This window comes from Telopea speciosissima, chromosome 3, assembly GCF_018873765.1.
Source record: "Telopea speciosissima isolate NSW1024214 ecotype Mountain lineage chromosome 3, Tspe_v1, whole genome shotgun sequence".
Taxonomy (NCBI): Eukaryota; Viridiplantae; Streptophyta; class Magnoliopsida; order Proteales; family Proteaceae; genus Telopea; species Telopea speciosissima.
Window position 1 is genome coordinate 47,698,842 of NC_057918.1, and position 14,869 is coordinate 47,713,710.

At 37.5% G+C, this 14,869-nt stretch overlaps 1 protein-coding gene across 2 annotated transcripts in view; it reads left to right on the forward strand.

The window, feature by feature from the left end:
* Nucleotides 1-8,286, forward strand: part of LOC122655901 (protein NLP9-like) — a 33,369-nt gene extending 25,083 nt beyond the window's left edge. For both annotated transcript variants that reach the window (XM_043850282.1, XM_043850283.1), the window contains 2 exons: nucleotides 1,876-1,996; nucleotides 7,036-8,286. In XM_043850282.1, coding sequence (XP_043706217.1) covers nucleotides 1,876-1,996; nucleotides 7,036-8,174 — 1,260 coding nt within the window. In that variant the 3' untranslated portion in view covers nucleotides 8,175-8,286. The remainder of the gene's footprint in view (nucleotides 1-1,875; nucleotides 1,997-7,035) is intronic.
* The last annotated feature ends 6,583 nt before the right edge of the window (nucleotides 8,287-14,869 follow it).

Consider the following 14,869-nt stretch of genomic DNA (forward strand, 5'->3'; position numbering starts at 1 on the left):
AAAACCCTAGCAGAGCCAAACCCTAACATCTTTCTTCCAATCGTCTTAAAACACAGGTTGTCAAACCTATACATCAACCTAATCTCCTTATACATATCCTTAATTATGCTGACATATTTATTGAAAATATTTTTTGCTCTAACACTTGCCAAATTAACTCTCTATGGACTCTATCATAAGCTTTTTCTATGTCAATAATGACCATATGAAGATCCTTTTCTTACATTCTCTAAATTTTTTCATAGTCTCCTAAGCGAATAAATAGCTTACATGGTTGATCTTCTTGGAATAAAATCAAATTGGTTATTCAAAATATTAGTTTCTTGTCTCTGGCGAGTTTCAATTACTCTCTCCCACAGTTTCTTTGTATGCAAAGTTTTATTCCTCTATGGTTATTATAGATTTGAGTGACACTTTCATTTTTTATAAAACAGTACCACAATGCTTCTCCTCCATTCATTTGACTTTTTTCTTGTACTTATATTCTTATTAAACAACTAAGTTAGCTAAGTTATTCCACTAATTCCTAAGCTCATCCACACCTCTATTGAAATCATAGTTGTCATGGCGTCGCCATGGCGCTGGAGAAGCCTGCATGGCGACCTACGCCATGGCGTCCTTTGATTTCTTCTTCCTATCTCTCTTTCCCTCTTCGATTTCTGCCTTCCCTCTTCGATTTCTTCTTTATTTCTTCTTTCCCTCTTCGATCTCTTCTTTATTTCTTCTTTCCCTCTTCGATTTCTTCTTCTTGTCTCTCTTTCCCTCTTCGATTTCTTCTTCCTGTCTCTCTGTCTCTGTTTTGCAACTAAGAAGTTGCCAGATCTGATTCCAGGAATTAAATACTCCTTGCTTAGTTGATTTCTGTGATGAGTTCTTGCTGGAATTGATAGAACATGATGTGGCGATGCTTTGCTTGAAGGTTTAGACTGGACCGAGAAGAGTTGAAGGAGTTATCTCCTTCGTACTTTGCCTTTTTTTGTCCCAGGTTGAAGATAACCATAAATCCGATCGTGGGTTATTACAAACCCTTATTTTTTCCTTTTTCCTAAAGTACCCTTCTCTTCTTTTATTCCCCTTTGTCCATACTTTACACATCCCTCCAAGTTTACCCTTAGTCATTAAATCAAAACCCTTTTATGCCCTTTCTTAGATTCTGCTTAATTACAAGATTGCCATCCTTAAAACTTGAGAAACAATAGAGAAAAAATAAAACATGGCTTGAGTATACATCTATTAAACCATTAAAAATAGAGAAAATAAAAAATAAAACATGGTCGACATGCTCGCCATGTCGATATATCGACGTGACACCCCTCCACCAACTTGGATCGCCGTGATGCCGTAACAACTATGATTGAAATACTTTTTAGACCTACTGTTTTACTTATTTTCATTTTCTTTAGAGCTTCCTTTACTTCAGACACCTAATTTGAGATAGGCCACAAAATCTATCTAGTGTTCTATCTAGGGAATGACCTGTCTATCCTATGGTCAGATTACTAAAGCATCACTGCCTGATGGAAGAAACTATGTAGGTGGACTTCAATCTCAACATGCACCTTTTCCTAATGACCTGTGTATCTCAATAGGATTTCATGGTGACATATCAGTGTTCACTCGAATAAGATCAGATTTCGATATTTCGCTGGAAAAAATGATGAAAAGATAATATAAAAGCACATAAAATATCTTATGAAGATAAAGCAATACTATATTAGGAGCATTAACCAGATTTTTATTTGTGATTTCTTTTTGGAAATATAGAAATAACTCATCATTGGATATTGAGAAATTCCCTTTTGAATTGTTCCTTTGGTTTCAAATGTTCTTGGTGCTATATTCTGACCCCCTTTTTGTTAATAAACCACTTTACAGACTAGTGGCCCCAAGCAACAGCTGGAGAAAAAGCGAAGTACTGCCGAGAAGAATATCAGCTTAAGTGTTCTTCAACAATACTTCTCTGGGAATCTGAAGGATGCTGCAAAAAGCATTGGTGGTAAGATTCTGTACTTTACAAGTTCCTGACACTTTGCCTGTCTGGACCCTTAGTTTATTATTGTAGATTGAAAATGCTTTATTAAAGATAGAAGAGTGATTACAAAAAGACCAAAATGTCTACAAATGTCAGGCACTTGTCACCAAGGATGGAGATGGGTTTAAAACCAAAATATGGTAGCAAAAGAAGCAATTGACCCTGCTACAATAGAATACAATATTATAAAACAGAAGCATGAGGCTTTCTGAAAAATGAAGCCAATACTGATTACCATATTCTCTTATATTTTTTGTTAGTGAATTTTACTGATAAAGAGAAATTACAGAGACTATCATATCTGGAACATGACCAGTAAGAAACATTTATTAAGTGGGGCCCACATGGCTCCTTTTAGAGGACCAGCCCATTCCATGTCAAAGGGTAGACTCTACTAGATAAGGCTGTTCCTTCGAGTTTAAGGTATTTTGGTAACTTTGTCCCTAGGACATATTTAGGGGTATTTATAAAGTATAAGACTATTTGTATAATTTGGTTGAGTGCGTATTTTCATAATTTACTTGGGTATTTTTGTAATTTTTGGTCAAGAGATATTTTTGTAAATTTTGTGTTCTGTAGTTTACTAAAGTTTCTAGTTACTTGAAAAGTAAGTTTAAGATACTTATTGTATAAGTGATAGTTACTTATGGTACAACTAACTAGTTCCTTAGGGTCTAGGCAGCCAAGACTTGTGGGACTCCATGTCTAGTGATAGTTACCTATGGTACAACTAACTAGTTCCTAAGGGCCTAGGCAGCCAAGACTTGTGGGACTACTTGTCTACATTTGGAATGAGGAAGTTTATTTTTTGTTGATGGATGTGTGTTCCATGGAGCCTTGATGTTCTTCAAGGAGTGCTAGTGTTAACAAGTATGTAGAAGGCTAGAAGAATAGATGTCAAGGCGTTGCCTAGTCGCGTAGGCATTTTTTCAGAGGTAAAGCATGCTCACGCTTTGTTGCTGGGCTGAGGGTCTTTGTTTATTTTTAATAAGTCATTTTTCTAACTGTTTTATAGGGATGTGTGTTTACACTTTTGGTACACTTCGATGCATGGAATCCTACATGTTGGTTGAATCGTGGGTTAGAGAGAGGAAAGAAAATAATAGAATAGCTTGATTTAATGAGAGAAAGGCCCCCTCTATTTATAATAGAGGGGAAGTTACAACTTACATAAGCTAGGCGATGTGGGACTAAACCCACACAGTTAACTAAAAACTTAATAACATAAAATACCCCCAAAAGGACCAGAATACCCCCACGGTATTCTGGAGTACATATTCCAACACTCCCCCTCAAGTTGGATTGTACAAATAAGAGAAGAAGGAAAATCCAGCTTGAACTAAATAAAAAAAGAACTCCATAATGATGCTAACACTCCCCCTCAAGTTGGCGCATACAAGGTACTAATGCCCAACTTGAATAAAATGGGAAAAACTAAGGTGCAGCAGAATCCAACTTGACATATGAATGTAGCCTTCAAATAAACCTTCAGGAACTTGAAAAAATAGATCTTCAAAACTTGGATAGACATGATCAGCAAACCGGGATTGGAATGTCTTCCAAAAAGGCAGCTTTCATCGATTTTCAATAGCTATCTAGTGATGAATCTCAGATTGTCATAGTGACAGAATGTTGAAGTTGAATAACTGGAGCAACAAGCAGCGAAAACAAACTGGATCAGGCAGCGGAAAAAACTGTATCAACCCAACTGAAAATCCTCAAATAGGCAACAACCAAATGTCTTCAATATTCTTCAATACTTCAATCTCCCCCTTACGACAAACTCAACCCAATAACAAAGTAGATACCCATTCGCAATGGTGAAAACTCTGATCTTCTATGTTTTGCACCAAGTGTTCCTGCAAGTTCTGTTTCTACAATGTCTGCGGGTGTACTGTACATAATCCCCCCCTCACATGTAGTACACGTGGACATAACAGAGATGATGTAAGAGATGGGACAAAAACATAATATTCCAGAATTTTCCAAGAGGTGCTAAGGGTAATGGAAAAGGAAGAAATGGCAAATTAGAGAATACCATTAACTTCCAAAGGGGTTATGGGTATATACCAAAGGGATTATGAAGGGAATTAGAAGTATTGAAAGGGAATGGTGTTGGTAAAAAGGATGGCATGGCTGTAATTTGGTGGAAATCCACTTTTAAAGGCACTCCAAGCCAAAGGGCAAACTGGTAATAAACCAGATTTTTCAAGGGTCAATTGGGTAGTCAAATAGGGGAATGTATCAAAAGATAATGGTAGTTCCGTAAATAACCAGAATTTTGCAAGGGGCCCTTGGTAAATAAAAAAGTAATGGGTCATGTAAAAGCTGTGATGGCTAATTAGAAAATAGGCAAAGTTATGGTGGCTGGGTCAAAGATAAGGCAGAAAATAGGTAAGGAATTGGGCCTATGTAAAAGAGAGGTTAGTTCAAATAGATGGGCCAGAATCAAATTAAAAACCCAACCAATATAAAAGCCCAACAAGAGCTTGAGTAAAGAGGATGAGCCCGGACAGATTTTAGAGAAAGAGATGCCCAATAATGGGCTAGTTCGAAATACAGGCCCAACCAAAAAAAAGAAAAGGCCCATTTGAAAAAGCCAATAAGAGGGTGGCCCGGCCCATTTTAGAAAGGAAATTAGAGGGTGTAATGACACAAGATGGGGGATAAAAAAAGAAAGGAAGGCGGTGTGATTCACGCAATGTTGAAAGGAGGACTTGAGAATATTAAAAACAAATAGGGACATGTGTGACATGTGACATGAGAGACAGAACTGACATGGGAACTAAAATAAAGATGGAAAAAGGAAGGCTGATTGCGAGTCGCGCAACCTTGAAGAGGGACTTGCGTGAAGCCAGGGAAAAAGGGAGGCGGAAGTGGGCAGTGACCAGAGAGAAAAAACAGAGAAAAAAAAAGGTTTTATACAAACCCACGTGCAGGTGTTGTCTTCAACCTTCGATCAACAACATCTCAAGCAACCACGTTTTCAAGCTCTGGACGAAACCAGCAAAGGCGGAAAAATGGATCTGTTCGATTCGATCCAGCAGAGAAATCCTTCAGTCAGGCATCCCATCAAATCAATAACTTCGAGACCCCATCGTCTCCTTCACGAAACCAGAGGCGGTATACAACCAGAGCACCAAACACCGCAACCAACCCAGCATGTGGGCACTGGGCAGCGAAGCAGAAATCCAGAAAGCAGATCACGCAACCTATACTGCATTGAAGGAGGAAGAACCCTAGTCGAAAGCAAGAAAATCTTCAGAAATTTGCCAGGGCATCAGAATCGATACCAAAGGAATAAATCAGCAGGTTCAATAACTCTCAACAGGTAGCAATTGAGAATATCCTTCGAAATACACCATCAAATTAAGAAGAAGATTAAGAGAACCAGAGTTCGATTGCACAGCAGCAAAAGATCAAACAAAAAACTGAATATCTATAAACATGCAACAGCGGTGACGGTGGCTGCTCACCACACCAGAGACCTTACACGACTCTCAAACCGGCAAGACGATAATAACCCAGGGTAATTTCAGACCATGAGCTCTGATACCATGTTGGTTGAATCGTGGGTTAGAGAGAGGAAAGAAAATAATAGAATAGCTTGATTTAATGAGAGATAGGCCCCCGGGGAAGTTACAACTTACATAAGCTAGGCGATGTGGGACTAAACCCACACAGCTAACTAAACACTTAATAACATAAAATACCCCCAAAAGGACCAGAATACCCCCACGGGATTCTGGAGTACATATTCCAACACTACATTAAAAAAAAAAAAAGAAAAAAAAGTTGGAACATGCTTTCTGTGTGTGTATACTTAGTTTGAGGCCAGATTAGTTGGAACATGCTTTTTGAAGTGGTTGAAGTGCACTTTTGGATTTCGATTCTTTAAAGTTTTAATTCTCAATGATGTTTTATTCTAGCTTTTGCTGAAGTTTTCTGCATGGACACTGATAAATCAATATCCTTTGTTGTCTAAAATCTTCTGTATCTAGCCTATAATTGAAGTACCAATTTACATTTTCATTGACCTTATCTATTTTTAACTTACCAATCTCGTTATGTCCACACAAGTAGGAAAAATGCTTAGGAAGCTCATGCTCGTGGTCACTATCTTAATTGTTTTGCTTGCTTTCTTTTATTTCCCTTCCATTTATGAACCGTTCTTAGGTCATAGTATTTTACTGATAGAAATGTGCCTATTTAAGTTGGGGGCAGTATGTTCTTTTTTCACTTTTAGGGTAGCACACTAACATATGACAGCTATATACATGGCTAAAGAAGTTTTGCTGGGACTCACTATTTTTTGTTTCTTTTTTAAACAGTGGAATACTTAATAACGGTACTTGGGCTCCCTTGGTTTCCAGCAAACCTATAATCCCTAGGGTTCGTTCCATATTTGATTCAGACTTAATCTTGTTTTGTTGCTGTTTTCGTTGTTAAATTACTCCAGTTACGTGGGTTGTCACATCCAGACCAAGAACTGGCGTAGAAGATTTCAGTGGGGTTTCCGTGTCACCTTAGACTCGGCTCTAGAGTCCATGCTTGATTAAATGCATTAATGAAATCAAGGCAAGCATAAATCAATGCTGCCCACCCCAATAACATTTTCTCATATCTTGTTATGTTTTGTTTTAATATATTCTAACATCTGAATTAATAATTGTGCATCTGTGTATATATCTATATTTGTATGTGTTATTTATGGATATTATCATGTACATGTTTTAGTATTTGTTTTGGTGGAGTTAGGTATCAAATAATAAATATTATGAGCTTGGATCTAACATGGTGTCATGGACGTTGTGGTTTATTTGGGTCATCAATCTTGCTTATTATTTGTATGGTTATGATAGTGATGTTTTTCAGAATTGAGATGTTACATCCTATCAATTTTTTTCAGAATTTTCAAATTAGTTATAAAGTTTATTTTTGGAGAGAGCATCCAAAATATTGGTAATGACATTCATTAATTCCTGAATATTTTGTTTTTGTAGTTTGCCCTACTACATTGAAAAGGATATGCAGACAACATGGGATCTCCAGATGGCCATCTCGAAAGATAAACAAGGTGAATCGTTCACTGAGAAAAATACAGACTGTGATTGACTCTGTTCAAGGCGTTGAAGGTGGAATAAAATTTGATCCCATAACTGGGGAACTCGTTGCAGCAACATCTGTCATCCAAGATTTGGAGGCAAGAAACTACATGTTTTCCCATAATAAAATTCAGGCTACTAGAAATCTAGAGTCAACAGCCCAAGATTTGACATCAATATCTCCAGCCCCATATGTGGAGTGTGAGAGTTCTGCAGTTAAGTTGGAAGATGATGGATGTTCTGGGGATACCCACCAAATGGGGCCTATAGGGAGCATACTCCAGTGTGATAAATACAAGGGAGAAAAAAAGAGAGACAGTACCCACCTGATTGGTTCTAGCGATAAGCCTAAATTTTCTGCATCAGATCCAGGATTGCTACCGTTAGAGAAACTTGAAACATTGCCATGGGCATATACTAAAGAAGTTTCTCGGGATTCATATTTTTCAAAGGAGAGAGGCAACTTGTGGCAATCAAGTAAGAATTGTTTGGATTTAGAAAGGTCTGAACATCATATCACATCTCTAAGTTCGAGCTCTATGCCAGCAACTAATGAAATAGGTATGAGCTATGATGATGGGATGGCTGAACATAACCAACACTCTTCTTCAGGAATGACAGATTCATCAAATGGTTCAGGCTCAATGATGCATGCTACTTCTTCAAGCTCTTTAAGCTTTCATATGAATGAGCGTTCAAAAGGAGAAAGGTCCATCAGGGAAAATGGAGTTGCCATCACAGTGAAGGCTACTTATAAAGATGACACAGTGAGATTCAAGTTTGACCCTTGCGTAGGGTGTTTCCAATTGTTCGATGAAGTTGCAAAACGGTTCAAATTGCCAATAGGGGGATTCCAACTCAAATACCTTGACGATGAGGAGGAGTGGGTCATGTTGGTGGGTGACTCCGATTTGCAGGAATGTCTTGAGATAATGGACTCTATTGGATCTCGTAATGTCAAGCTCATGGTACGTGATTTGTCATCTGCTGAGGGCAGCTCTGCCAGTAGCAATTGCTTTTTCATGGGAAACTCATGAAGACCTTGGGACAAGAAACAACTTGGTACTCTATGATCTGGTTTGTTTTGTTGCATACTAATGAATGATGGACCAAACTGCATGTTTATTCTCCATGGCCTTGCTTTGCTCGCATATAGAGGTCTGAATGTGCTTCAATCTTATATGGAGAGTAAATCTTTCGAGTGGCTTCGAGAGTTGCAGCTGTTGTAAGGATCTGATGCAATCCTTTGTGGATTCGTTCTCCTTTTTGTGTATATTAATACATTTTACAGTTGACAAGATTCAGCATGTAAGGTTTTTAGATGTAAAGTCTGTAAATGATAATGTTGTAATCTTCTTGAAATATTTTCTTTAATACCCTTCCATTCTCATCCTCTACAGTTATATTTTTTTGAAGTTTCAGTTATATGCATTACTAGAAAGGCAAAGATGTATTTACTAATAGGGTTGCATGAAGTATTAAACCCGTTAGTTGAACGAAAAGCTTTGGATGGGGTATCTCTTGCATTCAAATTTACTAGATAGACACAAAAGATTTAAAGTTACTTAAAATTGTAACTGAAGTGTCTCCTCGAGATAATAGTTTTTTCACATTTGAACAATAATATAGATTGATGCGTTCAACAACTTGAATCATCTATTCCAGATTCCACACACTTTGCCTTCACCAAGTTAGGGTTTCTCAAACCCTATGAGAGAGAGAGAGAACTCGCAGTCAATGATACCATACGTCCGTTCTCCCTTTGTTCTCTTTTATAGGAAAATCCCAAGCCGGGTTTCGTGGTTTAACAAGAATTAATTTCCCAATTAACCTACCAACTGGTTTCTCTTCATTTTCTTTCAATGGCTGATGGTTTTTATGTTGAACCTTCTAAGTCTCATGAAATGCCTTATGGGTTCAATTTTTGAGCATTCTACTTGGCTTTTTTAATTTGGAGCATATCTTCCTAATTAGAAGCAATTTGAGGAAAGTTTTGCATATTCGTATGGATTAGGAACGATTGGATTTACCTCTTTAATCCGAAGCACTCACTTTACCCCCCTTTGACCTTGTTCCTCCTACTTTAAGAATGGATTATTTTATTTCTGTTTGGTTTGAATGTTTCTTTGTTTGTTTCATTTGTCGTCTCCTAACTCTCATCATACATGTGAAATAATAGATGATGATGAGAATAACTGTCGGGAAATACAAGGATTGGGTGAGGGAAAAAATAACTATAAAAAATACAAGGGATCGGGTAAAGTAAAAATAATCGAAGGAGAGGGAGAGGCAAAGGAGAACAATAGTAGTGGAGGGAAGCAGGGAGGAAAAGGGTTTATCATACCTGAGAGAAAAGCGAATAAATTACCAGCAACCAACAAACTGCTAACATGCCACAAGTGTTTACTCAAACAAAACTCCATTTCATTTTATAATCTAACAACCCACTTAGACTCTTCTAAAAGACTAAACTGAAATATGGAGCTCTATTCTGAATTCTAATTAGGAAACTCCTAAACCAAATCCTATCCCAAACAAGTAGAAATAAAATAAAAAATTACTACATTAACCAAAAATAAACAAATAAACATACTCTTACCAACCCTTATTAGATCAAAAGACCGGTTTCGGTCCAGTTTGCCTTGGCTTGGGTTTCTAGACCGGGGTCATGCCGGTCCAAGCATGATAGCGCTACTGCATCACATATAGTTGTTGTTGAAGAAAAATAGGGTAGAGCCAAGAAGCTGGATCTGTTGTATGTGCCACTAGCTGCATTGTGAGAATCAGATTTGCAACCTCTGCACAATTATTCAAAATTGTTTCTTTTGTGGCTTGTGACGGGATTTAGATCTCTATCTGTCTGATCATGAGACATAGTGGCTACTTTATTTAAATTTTATAAACATATGCTAAGGTTGCGTTTGGTAACGGTCTGAACAAAGAACGTCCGTTCTTAACTAGAAACGTTCTTTGGCGTTTCTAGTCTGGAACGGCGTATGGTGATCGAAAATGACCATTTGGTAATGGTCTCAAGAACATGTTCAGAACGAAAATGGTGTTTGGTAAAACCTGTTTTTCCAAATTTGATATTAATTACAATAATGTCATTTCCTTCTAAATTATACCAAAAAATACTTGTAAAACCCTTTTCTCTCTTTCCAATCTTGGCATAAGATTAAAATATTTCATTAACATAACCAAAATAATTATAAAAATGTCAAATTTCAAAAATACCATTAATATTGGGTTCTTGTGTGGATTGGTGTCATAACTAACTATACTATGAACAGTTGAATAAAAAGGGTCTTGGTGGATTCGAACCACCATCCCTTTGGAACATGCTCATGTTCCAAGTGCTCTACCAATTTGAGCTAAAGACCCATTAAGTAGAGATCCAAAAATAGAAATACAACAAAAAAAGTCACAGTAGCATGAATCTTCCCATGAGGAATGAAATGAGCAAAGGTCTAATGCAAAAATCAGCAAAGAGTCGCATTGAAATGAATATTTGCATGAGAAAGTTAACAAGCAAGATTTCTAAATAGGAATTCAGCAGGTGAATTATGATCCCATCAAAAAGGGAAATCAATAGAGTCAACATGAATGCATCTAACTTGAAAAAAAAAAAGGAATATGAAAATTCAGGAGGGAAGTTATGAATACATCCATTCACAAGAAGTAAAAGAGATCTCATCTTCCATATCTTCCCCAAAGCTATGCAGGTTTGAAGGCAGCAATTGTTCAAAGCGAACGACCCTTGATTGATCTGTTATCATATATAGTTAGGGTAGAGAGACTAGAAAGGGAGAAAATAAAAAGACCAGCATAACTAGAAAGAGAGAAGGAAAAGAGATGAAACTCCAGATTCCCATCTTCCCTTTGAAAATTTACCTGGGACTTCAGAGTTCAGACACTCCACATAGAGTGAGTGCACGTTTCACACCACCACAGTCTAATGGATTTCTTCCTCATCATTTCCCTCCACTTCGTGCTATTATTGCAACAGCAATGTGAAACATAACTTGGAAGGGACTCAACAGGCCACATGACAGCCTTATGAAGCCCTATTTGGCAGCCAATAAATGGGTATTGGGGATTGCTTCTGTACCACTACAGGCCGATCCTCTAGAAATGGAAAAAATAAAGATTGTCTTATAAAAACAGGGCATAACCTGTTTGTGTCAATGACAGGTCTTAAGGGAGTTTAAATTTTGGTTGGGAGGTAGACCCATTGTTCTCTTCCGTATGGCTATGCAGGTTTGCATTTTCCTTCCTAATCTAACACTGAAATTTCATAGCTGCTATATATATTGCCTTCACCATGGACTGATTTACCACAAGAAATATATTACATCTTTAATCATATGATATGACAGACAAATTAATAAAACATTACCCTGAGGAACGGAGGGAACCCAAACACATTTTCCCTAGCAAATTGTCCAAAACCATGGAAACCCAAAATCCTTGGTAAGCTTTAAACAGAAAAAGAAGAGAGAACTTTGTTCTTTCCCTCAATTCATCATCACAAGTAGGAAGAGAAATTAACAAGATTAGCTTTACCTTTCCAGTTTCTCCTGAACTTTCGCCATCAACATCATCATTAGATACCACTCTTCTTCTACCTTCCTTAACCACCATGTTTCCAAGGCCAAGAGATCTTTTCAATGTAGCATCCATCATATATTTTGCAAGAGATCTCTTTCTTTTGCTCCTCTAACTATTGTTGTTTAGAGCTCTTCATTATTAGTCTTACTTATAATGGTTGGCTTAGGGCCTCTCTATCGTTTTTGACTTTTAATTTTTCAACATATTCAAAACCCAATCGAGTTATCTTTCTCCGTTACACATCCACCTACAAAGAATCACAACCCATCTAGGACACAAAACACCTTAAGTGTTTTGTTAAATAGCGAAATAGAGAAAGAACCCTAAAAAATTTGAAGCACGGATAACATATTGAGGCACGGATTATCTACTAAACAAAGAACCCTAAAAATTTTAAACATGAAGAATTTCTAAATCAATACATTACACTGAGAGAATGTTACATTATCCAAAAGCCCTAAAATTTCTCAATTTCTTTTGAAATCCATACCTTTGATCCGACTTCTTCGACCTAACACCAGAGGGTCTACAGTAGGGTAGAGAGAGAGAGAACAAGACAGAGAGAGTGAGAGGGAGAGAGAGAGAGAGAATGAGATAGCAAGATAGAGAGCGAGAGAGAGAGAGGGAGAGAGCGAGAGAGAGATGAGATCGTGTTTTGTTGTTCTTACCTTGAAGGCCGGAGTTGCAGGTAGAGGTCTCCTTCTCTGCTCCTTCTCTTCTCCTTCTCTTCCCAATGTTTGATCGCAAGGTTGTATCCCCAAACCAAGACCTTCATGATTTTTGGTCGATTTTTGCTTTCGCCTAGTCGTTCTCGTTCTTTAGGCAAAGATTCTCTTCGGTTCGTTCTAAAAGAACATAAAAATGAACTGGCAAACCCAAATAAATTTTCATGTTTTTTGTTCTTAGAGAACGGAAGAAAGAACCGTGTTTGGACCGTTACCAAACGCACCCCAAGTATATTGTTTTAGTCTATATTGCTAATGAAAAAGATTTCAAATAGCGCTCCTGCTTATGAATTACTTACTAAATTATTCCTCTCTCTCTCACTTTTTGTGTGTGTGTGTGTGTATTAAGTTTGAGGTCAGATAAGTTGGAAGATGCTTTCTAAAGTGGTTAAATTGCACTTTTGGATTTCAATTCTTTAAAGTTTTAATTCTCAGGGATGTTTTATACTAGTTTTTGCTGGAGTTTTTTGTATGGACATTGATAAATCAATATCCTTTGTTGTCTAAAATCTTCCGTATCTAGCATATAATTGAAGTACCAATTTACATTTTCATCAACCTTCTTGATTTTTACCTTACCAATCTCCTTATGTCCACACAAGAACTAGGAAACATGCTTAGGAAGCTCATGCTCGTGGTTACTGTCTTAATGGTTTTGCTTGCTTTATTTTATTTTCCTTCCATTTATGAACCATTCTTAGGTCATAGTATTTTACTGATAGAAATGTGCCTATTTAAGTTAGGGGTAGTATTATTTTTCTCTTATGTTTTTAGGATAGTACACTAACATATGACAACTATATACATGGATAAGGAAGTTTTGTTGGGACTCACTATTTTTTGTTTCTTTTTTAAACATTGGAATATGATCAAGGGTACTTGGGCTCTCTTGGTTTGAAGCAAGCCTATGATCCCTAGGGTTCATTCCATCTTTAATTCATAAACTTAATCTTATTGTGTTGTGGTTTTCGTTGTTGAATTCTTCCAGTTGTGTGTGTTGTCGCAACCAGAGCACAACTGGCATAGGGGATTTCAGTGTCACCTTAGACTTGGCTCCAGAGTCTATGCTTTGATTAAATGCCCTAATAAAACCAAGGCAAGCATAGTCAGTGTTGTCCACCCTATTAACATTGTCTCATACCTTGTTATGTTATGTTTTAATATATTCTAACATCCGAATTAGTAATTATGTATTTGTGTGTTGATAAACCAAAAATACATGGGCCAATCCTGAGACGCCACGTGTCCTAACATGAGGGAGAAGCTGGCCCAGGCCGGGCTATATCAAGACCCATTCGAGGAATAGACCCCAAAAGGTCATCTAGGGACCAAGTCTTCCACGCCAGCCAACGAGGTCCAACTATGACGTTGTTGGGGAATTCTAACCCCACCTTTATAAGTGTTTTGATGATAACAAACATGTAGACATGGTCTTGTGAGTATGTTTATGTCAATAGGCCAATAAGTCACAAAACTGGAAGGCACAAAGTAAAAGACATTCAAGAGACCATTGAAATTCAAGACCTTGAAGACATGACAAAGCTTGTCAAGCATAGAAGATATTAAAAGAACTTTTGAAGATTGAAGAACGTCACGTGAAGCTAGAAAGCTAAAGATGCTCGTGTGCACATACTTAGGCACTCACACATAAAGCATACGTGTAATTGCATTTGTATGAAATTAATGAAATAAGCATGTGCATCATTTAAGGACCTTAGGAGGTTATAACTGAACCCCCTATGACCTTAGAATATGTTAAAATTAGTTGGAGAAAGTCCCGGACCAATCCCCACAGTCAACCTGTCAGAATCATGCCCTGACTGTGATCCGGTCTGAGTATCCGATCGACCGGATCTCAGGATGTGCATCGACCGTGCTTTACAGCAGTCTCATGGGTACGTTCCCATAAATGATCCAGTCGATCGGATCAAGTGGGATGATGATCCGGTCGATTGGACATTGACCGGATGCCATTTTAGCCTTCAAACGGCTAGTTTCTCCAACGGCTATGATCCGATCGATCGGATCAATCTTCAGGTCAATCAGATTGATAAAAAATAGATCCATTAGAGTACATTTTGCACATGTTCTAAAGGTCATTAATGAGCCTATAAATAAAGAACATGTCAGTCCTTTTCACCTATCCACTACAGTCCAAAATCTAACTTTTGAGAAGGATGAAAAATGATTAATTGCTCTCATCATTGAAGTCTTTTCTACATCTACTTTAATTAAGGTTTGACTTCAAGGCTTAAAGGATCTTTCCAAGCTTACTCTCTAAAGAATAATTCTTATAGAAGGTCTTCATTGTGCAAGCATTTTATTTGCATCATTCGGCACTTGCAAGGAGTACACATCACACTCCTTGCTTAGGTAATTCTACCTTTATTCTCTGTGTG